This window comes from Lichenostomus cassidix, chromosome 1 (genome assembly GCF_008360975.1).
Source record: "Lichenostomus cassidix isolate B80296 chromosome 1, HeHo_3.0, whole genome shotgun sequence".
Lineage (NCBI taxonomy): Eukaryota > Metazoa > Chordata > Aves > Passeriformes > Meliphagidae > Lichenostomus > Lichenostomus cassidix.
This window is the reverse complement of record NC_139479.1, coordinates 38,892,583-38,904,071: the sequence shown is the minus strand read 5'-3', so window position 1 is coordinate 38,904,071 and position 11,489 is coordinate 38,892,583. Positions and strand designations below refer to the sequence as shown.

At 37.2% G+C, this 11,489-nt stretch overlaps 1 protein-coding gene across 1 annotated transcript in view; it reads left to right on the top strand.

Annotated features, from left to right (window-relative positions):
• UBAC2 (UBA domain containing 2) overlaps nt 1-11,489 on the top strand; it is an 87,823-nt gene that overhangs the window by 49,945 nt on the left and 26,389 nt on the right. The window contains exons 5-6 of the mRNA XM_085057250.1: nt 7,351-7,474; nt 9,394-9,441. Coding sequence (XP_084913376.1) covers nt 7,351-7,474; nt 9,394-9,441 — 172 coding nt within the window. The remainder of the gene's footprint in view (nt 1-7,350; nt 7,475-9,393; nt 9,442-11,489) is intronic.

Here is an 11,489-nt window from a genome sequence, read left to right as displayed (position 1 = left end):
GTTTTAGTATTGTAATGATGAAGATTTACAGAAATGTCTTTGAAAATATATGCGGGAGTTGAACTCTGGGGGTTTGAGAGATGAATGAGGATGTCTGCCTTTGTAAGCTATTTCATTCTAAGCAGTGATAATAATAATAATAATAATAATAATAATTATAATAAACATAAGGAAAATACATGAAAGATAAAAAGCTTTTAAAACACAAATCTGATTCCCCTAACATAATATTGATAAGAATGAGTGGCTAGGGAGTAGGAAAGGAATGGGATGTCAAATTGTGTTAGCCCATTTTTACCTGAAATATCCTTGTTTCTGTGTGAAGAACTTTGATGTAAGAGTTAAATTGTGTGTTTGTTAAGAGGATTTTGGAGATCAGAGATAGGTGGAAAATCCTTTCGTTTGCTGTTAGAGGCTGTGGTTGAGAGTTACCTGGGATTTTCCCCAAAACTGATACTGATCATTCATAACTGCAAAGGACTATTTATCTTTAAAATGACCTCATTTAGTGGCCTGATTTTAAAGAACTAATAAGTAGGCATGATGAGGCTATTTTTAACAGGTCCAACCCATGCAGAGTGTAGGATGCCTCTTTGGAAATGTTAGGGCTATGTTCACAGCACACATTTTGGCTGCCATTGTAGTGTTGAAGGCATGTAGAGACAGGATCTCTACTAACACGTCCATCTCATCAGAAAGCCTAAAGTAAATGCAGATCTAATGACAAAGTTGGGCTTTATTAAATGTACTTTGTATTATGGGAAATATTTTGCTATAGCAGAATGTAGAACCTTGCGAGCCACTTTTGTACCCACTTGGAGCATTTGGTTGACACTGTACACTGATTTTTCTGGTGTTGAATTCCCAGAGTACACGTGGCTTGATTATGCTTAGCTGCCTGGAAGATGAAGGGCTCTCTCTAGGGCTTTCAGCTCCTCAGTCTTTATGGAGCATTCATCTTCTAACAACATATCCAGAAAGTGTTTGGCAGAACTTACCAGTCTTATTCAGGATTTTTTCCTTTCTCCTTTTTGAATAATTTTTTAATTATTCAGCTTCATTAGAGAGTAAAATCTCTTTAAATGAAGTAATGAGAATTAAGGACTGTTTAAAGGGAAATTGCACAGGGAACTTGCTTCATATATACGCAAAGTAATACCACAGTGTGGTTCCCTGTTCAGCCTCTAAAGTATGCTGTAGAAATGGGAAATTTTCAGATACGCAGACACGTCTTTGCTCAAGGGCTGACATTAGTACCAGAGCTTCTTATTATAGGAAATGTTTGCTTCAAAATAGCGTTACCATTATAAAATAATACCAGTATGTGTTTCCTGCTCTGATCTGATAAAATATTGCCTTCCTTTGATCAAGATACAATCTAAGTACTAGATTGTACCCTTTGAGTCACACTGGTGCAGTAGCTACCAATCCAGCCTAGCATGATGTGATGTTAATTGCTTGAACTAAATGGTACAGGTTGCATTCTTTCACTCACTGTTTATCCTTCTTGCTGTTTGTTTTCTGTTCTTATGCAGCTGCCGTTGCTCCAATATCCATTTGACTGTTCCAGGATTTGAATATTTAAATGAAAAAATGTTGTGTGTCAGAAAGCGTGGTACACATTTGGGTTTGCCATGTATTTGCAAACATTTACTGTTTTGCTTTTGGCAGGCAAGGCAAGTAACATGGAACCGAGCTGTTTACAGAATATATTGTCGGGTAGTTTTGGCATTAAAAACTAAAGCTTGTTTTAGAATAGGTGTCTGACATATGCCTTCATGAGGGGATTGTAAAGTGCTGGTTTGTTTGTGGTCTCATATTTTAATGAACTCCAAGTTGCAATGATTCTGTGGAGATATCCATGGACAGGAGGGACCTTTCTTTTCACCTTCAGATGCACAACCTCAAGTTTTATCTTGGGTTTTTACTTTTTCTCTGTATTCTTGCTGCTTTCCTGTGAAATACTGGCAGTTAGATAGTGAGTATTGGGTAACAAAGCCTAATGCTTTTGCTGCTATTGAGAGACCTCAGGCAGTGGGGTGTCCTGCTCAAGTGTAGTGAAAGTGTTGGGTGCAATAGGTGGGTCCTTTAAGTCCTGGGCTTCAGCAGGGAGAGGAACACAACCATCAAGGGTGGTCACATTCCACAGAGTTACTTAATTTTAAGGAATGTTATTGTGAATATTTAGCATGTTCAAAATAAAGGCTGGCACCTTAAATCTAATATGGCAGTGTTTGGACAGACTGTAGGAATGCAGATCACTGAAGTAATATCGTAACTTGAATTGCAAGCTCACTGTTTACATGTCTGTATTATCTGCAGCTGTTTTTATAACCGATATTTTTAATCCCAAAAAAAAACCGTGGTTGTGAATTTGTCAGTTTAATAGTTTTTTGAAGAACTTGAATGCAGAAAAACACAGCACCGCAGTTACTAAGTACAGTGAGTCACTCTGTATAAAATAGCAAGTTATTTCTGCAAACTTAATCCCACAGAACTTCTATTGACAACAGCAAATATTTTTGCAGAAGCTACTTTTATTTAGCTTTTTAACCCTTTGTTCATGCATTTTAGAACCATTTTTTACTCTTTTTTGTGCATATATTTGCTAGTGCTAATGTTTTATTTTAATTTACATTTAATAGTTACCATTTTAGACTTTAAGTAGTGCATTTCTCTTATAAGAAGTACTTGCCTCTGATTTTTTCTTCTCTGGCAGTAATTTTTACATCTCTGATTTATTTTTTTCAAGGATATTGTTCTACATATCATGAGCTCTTTTCTCTATACAAAACCAATCTCATCAGTTCATGTAATGTGGAATCTCCCCATCTAGTCCCTGTGTTTCTGTGTCACTACAAATGTTGAAATTTAACATGCTCTTCAAAATGAGGATATAATTATTTTGGAGACTGCTACTACAGTACATCTTTGGGATGGCCATGGTATCCATGTAGAGTATTCAAATTCTAGAATTCAGTTTTCAGGTTTTAAAGTTTCTGGTTTGTTTGAAAGTTTTATTTTCTAACCCACATGACTGAATTTAACTTCCTAAATATGAAGTGGGCAAAAACTCAGTTTAGAGTCAGCATGTGCTTGTGTCTATAGCCCTTCTTCTGCACACAGACATCTCAGATTTCTAGTAAAAGTTAATCATGGTGCTTGAAAGGATGTTCCTGATATTCTCATAGTAAAATGAACAAAGGGCTGGGGCAAAGGTCTCTGCAAAAAAGAGAGAAAGTAGATTACGGGAAAGGAGATTAAAAGAGATAAGAGGGAAAGCAAAAACAAGAGGCTAAGAGAGAAGTGAAGGAAAATATTTAAGTAGTGCTTCAATAAGAAGGTTTTCCACTTGTAGGTGTTGAATCTGATACATACTACAAAACACCTGATTAGCATCACTAAAAGAGTTAAGAACCAGTCCCTTAATTTACAGTATGTGGATGTACCTCTCTAGTGAAATACAGGAGCAGAAATTCCTCCAGTGTTTATGACCTGCAGGAACAAGGCTTTAATTACAGTAGAGTAGCTTAGGTTTGACAGGACCTCTGGCAGTCATCTAGTTCAACCCTGGGTTCAAAATGTATCTAACAAGAATGGGCTATTTTGGGCTGTGTGTCCAGCCTTGTGTCTCTGAGGATGAAGATTGTAGCTCTGGGCAGCCTGGTACAATAGCTAGACCATCATTACCCCCATCTGGACTTTCTCCAGTGTATTAATACCTTTCTTGAAGCATGAAGCCCAAAAGTGGACACAATGATTCAGGTTTAGGCTCAGAAGTGCTGAGCAATCACTTCTCTTGGCCTGATGATAACACATTGATAATACTGCCCTGTTTGGATTGGCATTTCCTGCAAGGATAAACTGCTGACTAACATTCAAAGGATTCTCCAGCTCCATGTTTGTAGAACTGTTTTCTAGCCAGTCTGTGCCATTGCATGAGGTTATTCCAACCCAGATGGAACGCTCCATCTCCAGTTACTTCTGTTGAACCTCTTAAGGTTCCTGTCAGCCCATTTCTCCAGCCCATCAAGGAATAACTCAATGCAGTCCTGCTCTTCAAAGTATTGACTGCTCCCTCCAGTTTGATTTCACACTCTAGCTTGTTAGGAGTGCACTGTCCCATCATCCAGGTTGTTACATAAAGACAATAAATAGCATTCATGCCAGTGTGGAACCCTGAGGGAGGCTGCCAGTTACTGGTTGCCAGTAAAGATGGTGCTGCTGATCAGAACCCTTAGAGTCCAGCAGTGCAGCCAGATTCCCTCAAGTCTACTTTTGCAGTACATAAGTACTGTTTTTCTTTAAGGGCTGAAGAGGAAACCAAGTCAAAGGCCATCCTAAAGTCAGAGTGTAAAACATTTGCCATCTTCCCCTTCCTTATTCACAACACCAGAGTCACTCTTAGTAAATCCATATGGGATATTAGAAGCTGCCTTGTCCATCATGTAGCTGGCAATGGCTTCTAGGAGATTTGCTCTGTAACTTTCCCAGGGATAGAGATGAAGCTTGTAGCTACCTGAATCCTCTTCTTGCCCTCCTTGAAGATGGGTGTGACATTTGCATTTATCCAGTAATCAGGAACCTGCCCTAATCCCCATGATGTTTCAGTGATGTAGCATTGGCAACCTCCCTCAGAGCCCTGAAGTACATCCTGTCTGGTCCTTTTGGCTCCTCTATGATCAGTTGGGCTCAAGAGCCTCAGAAATATCTTCCTTTACATCGGGTGTTGCTCCAGTCCCACAGGAAGCTGCAAGGCCTGAGGACAACACTAACCAGTGAAAACTGATCCAAAAAAAGACATTGAGTGCCCTGGCTTTTTTCTTGTCCATTGTCACTGGGTCCCTTTTTTCATTAATGGGTCCACATTTTCCTTAACCATCCTTTAATGTTGTCCTTTAATATGTCAGCTACATTCTAGTATTATTATGTGGATAACTTCTCTGACAGACCTGCTGTAGATAAGCAGCATTCCAATATAGATATTCTAACATAAGGCTTAAGTAAACTACTGAAAATTCTGAAGGCAACAGAAAATATTAAGGAAAATTTTCAAAGTACAAAATTATATGAAGTTGAGGATCAACGTTTAAAATTAATCACAATAAATTTTCACTCAGTGGAGTTGCCTATTTCACACAGTATTTTGAAGGGCACTAGTTTTCACGTACTAAATAAAGATACCTGAACGGTATCTAATATTTATATTATGTGTGAACTTAGTCTAAAAAACTAACACAGATGCCTTTAGAGGCATATCTCCTTGGTGCCTATGAACTTAGTGTTTTAGGAGAAAAGGCCCATCACTAGGTTTCCTCTACCTCCTCAAGGTTGTTGGGTACTGAGCAGTGTCAGACACTGGACTTGAATTACATTGATTACTTCTCTGGACTGGGATGATGCTTTTTGTGGTCTCTGTTGACATAAATGATGAATACTAACATTTAGGGAACCTTTCAGCATTCTCTCTTTTTTAATGCACTTGTAGTCTTGGGAAATTCCTTTTTGTACTTTCCCATCTTACGATTGAGTGCACTCTTCCATATTAAATCTCTGTGTCTGAGTCACTGTTTATCACAGGATCAGTAAAACCTGAAAAGCATGGCATAGCTGTAGTGTTCTCTCAGTTAATTTTGTCAGAGTAGACAGAAATAATTTAAAAATACTTCTCTTAGAAGAGAAAAGATATTTTTTCTTTTTCTTCTCTCTTCACTTCTAAAACCTGATTTATTCAGTGAATGTTGTCTACAATGGAATAACTTCAGATGAAGAATGATTTTTATATGTTGCTTTCTTACAGCCTTTTGACTCTTACAATTTAAATAATTTCAATTTATTTCAAGAACATGTTGTCTGTGTTTCTACAGGTGTGTTTTGTTTGTGCAAGAAGGACTATATGCAAAATCAAAAAATTTTCATTAGTTTCTGAGTTAGCATTCTGTGTGCATTCAGGTGCAACTGACTATGTGTCAAATGGATGGCACTAAAAATGTTTCTGTAATTAAACTGTATTTAAGTCTTTGGAAGCTTTTCAGTAAGCTGAACTTCAAATATAACAAACAAAATGATAGCAAAATGCTCTTTAGCTCATTAAATAAATAAAAATAATATTTTGAAGGCTTTTTTTTTTTCTTTCATGGCTGTGGGTGTTGCATTTGGCAGTTATTCAGGAAATGTAAGTTTTAATATTCAGTCCATCATTCACATAGATTACTGCTATCAGTAGTTTCTTGAGAAGGGAAGTGTATTTTTGTGTGAACAGTTCAAGTTATTTAGGTCCTGGTCTGGGCTGTTTGCAGAATTCCCACTGGCTACAGAAAGATCCCTTTCATGTAAAGGCCTGTGGTAACTGCAACTCTTGAAAGTTTTGATAATCAGTGAAAAATCACCCCGTGCAGCATCCCATGCTGCTGTTGGCTTCCTCTGCCTGCAGCCTCCACAGCTCCTCCAGTGCAGCAAATTGTGTCTATCTGAAGTGACCTTTTTAAATTCACCTTCTCCATCCTAGGAAGTATTTTTCTCCTAGAATCTCCCATATCCATGCCTTTAGCCTTGGCTCTTCTATGGCCTCTCCCATGTTCTTTAAGACATGGTTTAGTTTTCTGGATGTTTTATGGTGAGCAAAATGGGCTTTGTTTCTGGGTGTCTGAATGAAATGCACTAGCTTATGTTCACAAGATCAGTCTAGTGATCTGGTTATTGTAAAAAGTGCTTGAAGTATTAAATTCTGTGAAACTCCTCCCAATGGTGGTTTAAAAATTTAATAGACATCTTGTGTTGTGATTAAGATAAGGACCCTAAAGGAAGTTTTATTTGTAGGGCCATGGAAGTCACTGGCAAAGGGAAGTTAAATCAAACTCTGAGTATACCCATCTTAGATATTGCACTCTATTGGCAATCGTCTAACACCTTAAGTCTGGGTAAATAACAAGATCTTAGCTTCATAAGTGAAGTGGTTCCCTTAACCTTTTTGGAAAGGGAAAATACTTACCATTTGTCCATTTGAATCAAAGAAGTTTTGTTCTGATGCAGGAGATTACTGCTGTTCATGTTGTGTGCTGTATTTTGTAGAAAGAGTCTGCTCTTAGATGAAGTATGCTGCCTTCTCTTCTGTCTGCAGTCCTAAACATTTAGAAATAAAATACTTTTTGTCACTTGTTCTTATTTGCTGATGATTCTATTACCTTGAATGCCACAAGTTATCTAGTTGTTTCTTCCCAAGGAAGACCTTTATTTGCAAGGTGGTGTAACATTTTGTTTATTATGTACTTAGAATTAACTTCTTTTGATAGTTTGACACTACTCTTGCTTGTATCATTCTTACAACCATCTATATCTTTCTTTTTGCAGCTTGGCTCCTGTGTTTGCGCTGTTTGTTCCATTTTATTCCTCCATTCCAAGAGTGCAGGTGACACAAGTGTTGGGCCACTTTTCTATCACAAACAAGTCTCTGGTCTACATACTGGGTTTACAGGTATGGTATGTACTTGCTTGTTCATCTTTTAATAAACTAATAATGTAGTAGTTAGTGTTTCTGTATGTTTGTCTAGGAATTTTGGTGCTTTCACATGCATGATTCAACGTACATTTTGCTAATAACTATCCCATTAGCTAAAACATAGAGAAACATGTGTTTCTAATATGCTGAAGTGGTGAGCAAGTGATCTGTTCTTAACGTTGTCTTACATGGGAAAATATAATAGACAATTCTTCAGGGTTTTTTTGGTCAGTAAAATGAATTAGATGAAAAGAGATTAAAATGGAACCTGATGTAAGGCATATAGGTCTTTCAACTCTCTAGTTTACTTATTTTCCTGAATTTGTTTATTATTCCCTTGTCTATTAGAGTTCAAGCAAAGCTGTAGAATACAGTATTTTTTTTTTATGGTAAGACTGTTAGTAAATAAACAAGGTTTTAGCTGAATTTCACTTTTATATAAATTAATCTTACTTGTATATCATGCATTACCATGTGACAGGTAATTTAAAATAGTGTAACATAGAACACAGCAATATCATGTAGTGTTCTGTGAAATATGACAGGAAAAATGTAGCTACTTGGTATGGAAAGCCAGTAATTGTTAAAAAAAAAAATTAACCCCCCCCCCCCGCCAAACCTAGCAACCTAGAAATGAATGGGCACTTGTGTCACAACCTGAATTATGAAATAGGAGACATGCAAAATTATGAGAAATTAGGCTCACTTTTATACATTCCAGGGAATCAACAGTAGCTCCGGCACTAGCAATGGGGAAAACACCATAGTTATGTGAATGAAATGTGATAGAGAGTATTTTAGAATAAATGATCAGTTTCAGAATATTGACTTGTGCTCCACATGAACATTTCATCCATCCCCTTTCCTGTTCACCCTTTGGTTTCCTTCACTTTCTGCTCCAACACCTTATTTTCTTGATCTTTCAGAAATCTTGTTTCCTCTATTCTGAACCCATCAATTCCACTTACAGTTACTACAGTCTTTGGGAAAGCCATGATTTTTTGTGGCCTCTTTTCCATTGTGTCTTTCACCTTTTGCTTTCATACACACAGCACCTCCAGTGCAGATCAGTGCTGTCACTAACCCCGTATCTCTGTGGGATCTCTCCCTGCTGTGCACAGAATGGCTGCTGCCATCACTTAGGCTGTGGGAAGACTCATTTGCCTCCTCCTCATTTGTAAACTCTGCCCTTATCTCAAGTCATTCTTTCCATAATCAGGGCTCTGGAGGGAAGGTGTTCTCATGATTCAGTCAGCATCATGCAGAAACATTTCAGTAAACAGTATCATCTAATTTTCAGTCCATTTTTCCAGTTGGTAATAACCTTCTCCAGGTGATTAGTCACATACTTTGCTAGAAACAATGGGCTGCCATGTTGGCTTATCAGGATTTTTTTAAAAGTTCACTCCGGTTTATTTCTGTGATTTCATGTCAGCAAATATGTCACTGGGTGAGAACTTTATTTCTTTAATTTTGATGCTTGTGCTTAATCTGTCTGTGGCTGTGTGTCTGAGAGCTTCACTTGCAGTGCCTGCCTGCTTGGAACTCTTCTCCTGCTGCTGCTGAGTCATTTCCTTTGCTTCAGTCTGTCTTTCAGACTTGTTTTTCTGTGCAGCCTATAACTGACATCCTGTTATACTTAGTAAGCTATATGAAAATAAAATGTATTGTTCTGCAGAAGGAGAACAATTGTTGGATCCCTGTGTTTTTTCCACTTTGTTGCTTCTGGAATACGTTTTTTGGTTTTTATGTTAAACTGAATTTTAACAGAGGTAAATGTCTGACGTCTCCCATTGTCATGATGAATTCATAGCCTATATCAAATTGCAGCTTAGTAGTTCATATGGCAACAGCTTTGTAAAATAAAAAATTAAATCCCTGCTCTTGTCTTCTAGCTCTTAACCTCTGGTTCCTACATCTGGATTTTAGCCTTAAGTGGATTGGTAAGTCTTACTCTTATAAAAATCATGTGTTGCTTAAAACACTCCATTATATTGTGATCAGTACAGTATAATTGGACTCAAAAGGAATAAAAATTACTAAGTAGCATTTTGTGTTGGTAAGTAGAAAGTATTCCTCTTCAACTTTTAAATGTCTAAAGCACTTACTAGCTGGTGATAAACAGACAGATGACAAAATTGGTGGTTAATATTTTCAGGGTGCCACTGCTCTCTGCTTGAAGTTAATTTTGTTGCCATGGTTATAGCTGTACACCCACAACTATAAATGAGATTATTAAAGAAATGGTAGAAATGTGTACCATGGGTTGGTTTGGGGTTTTTTTTTACATTTTCAGCAAGCCTCAAGCTTTGATTCCAAAACTCAGGTTTTAATAACTTTGCTGTGAGGATTTTTCATGTTTTGCTGTTCTCCTAGGAGATCTGTAGTATAGCTGTTTCTCACAATGACAACGGCAGCAAGGGTACAAAACCATGTTTCTCACATCAGTTAGATAAAGGAGGTGTGATCAGTCCTCTTCCTTTCTGATTCTCTTCTGAGTACTACGGCACTTAGTGCTGAAACAGATTGTGCTAAATCTTTCAGATCTGTATCTTTTAGATACTGGTAAGCTTCTTTTAAAATTTTACAGACTTAAAAATTAGAAGCTCAGACTGTGATTTCTTGGCCCAAAAGGCTGTAACCCTTTCAAACATTGAAAGTTCCACCACTTCCAAGGGAGCTCATTATTAAATTGATGGAGTCTTAGGAACTCAAATTATGCCATTGCTGTATAGAACCTACTAATTTGAATTTGAGTGGAGCTCAGAGTGAAATGCTGCTACAACTCAATTCTTTGGTCTCTTACCATTTGCATTGGCTGCTGCAAAATACTCTGTGAGTTTGCAGGGTAATTGCAACTGCTATTAGCAGGAGTGCCAGACCAGCAAATAGTGACGTCTGTTCATTATTTGATCTTGCTGTAAATACTAATGAGAGCAGTGCAACTGACAAACCAGAATCTATCTCTCCTGGAAATCAGCCCAAGCCTCTGTGCCCACCTAAGGATCTGTGACTTCCTCCAAACGCACTACCCTTCCTGTTACTCCGCTGGCTCTTTTAATAGCCCTTCCTTTCAAACAGGTGTTCATTAGAGAGGGAAGGAAAGGAAAGAAATGGAAAGGCATTTTAACTCCCTCTTCCCTGATGACAGAAGCTCTGTGTATACTTGATTATACAGACAGCTCATTTTTTTGTAATATATTATGCAGTTCTTATTTTAATTCCCTTTTAATGTAAAGTTTTATTCTTCTATATAATGAAACTTTCTCAACTTTCATAGTAATATTTTTTATAAATTAGTGGGGTTTTTTAATTTCAGGTTGACAGTATGTTTTGCTTAGGTGTAAATCTATAGAATTAAATTGAGCTAGCTCTGTATCACAGGAAGGCTAAAAAAATAATTTCAAGTTTTCATATTGCTTCAGTCAGCATAAATTAAGTCATCATCAATGATGGTGTGTTTTCAGTCTCAATTTTTTTCTGCAGCAAGCAGAGAGCTGCACTCCACTGCTTTGTAATAAGCGCTGCAATTTGAAAAGAAATTCATGTTAGGAATTTCAGCTATTTTTTGCCATAGCATATCTGCCGCACTTCTGTGATTAAGAACTCTCTTTTTCTCCTCTGTTAGAAATGATAATCTGGCACCTTTTGAGAAAACTTGATAAAGGAATAAAGTTTCACAGTATATGAAATAATCTGAAGAAGGATATGGAACACTATAAAGGTGCCTTTTAGCACTGCAAGAGTAGTTGGTTGATAACATATGTATATGTACAATTACACATACATGGATAGATTGAAATAAATAGGCTGTCAAATTAATGTTGAGTCATTCTGGCAACCTATGTTATGTAATTCGTACTACTCTTGACATTTTTCTAGCTTACTAGCTTAGTCTTTGTGGACTCAAATTTTCATGTGTTTATACATAAAGGATGAATAAATTCGCTTAACACCAAGTCAGATAGGTGTGATATTTAGTCACTAGTTC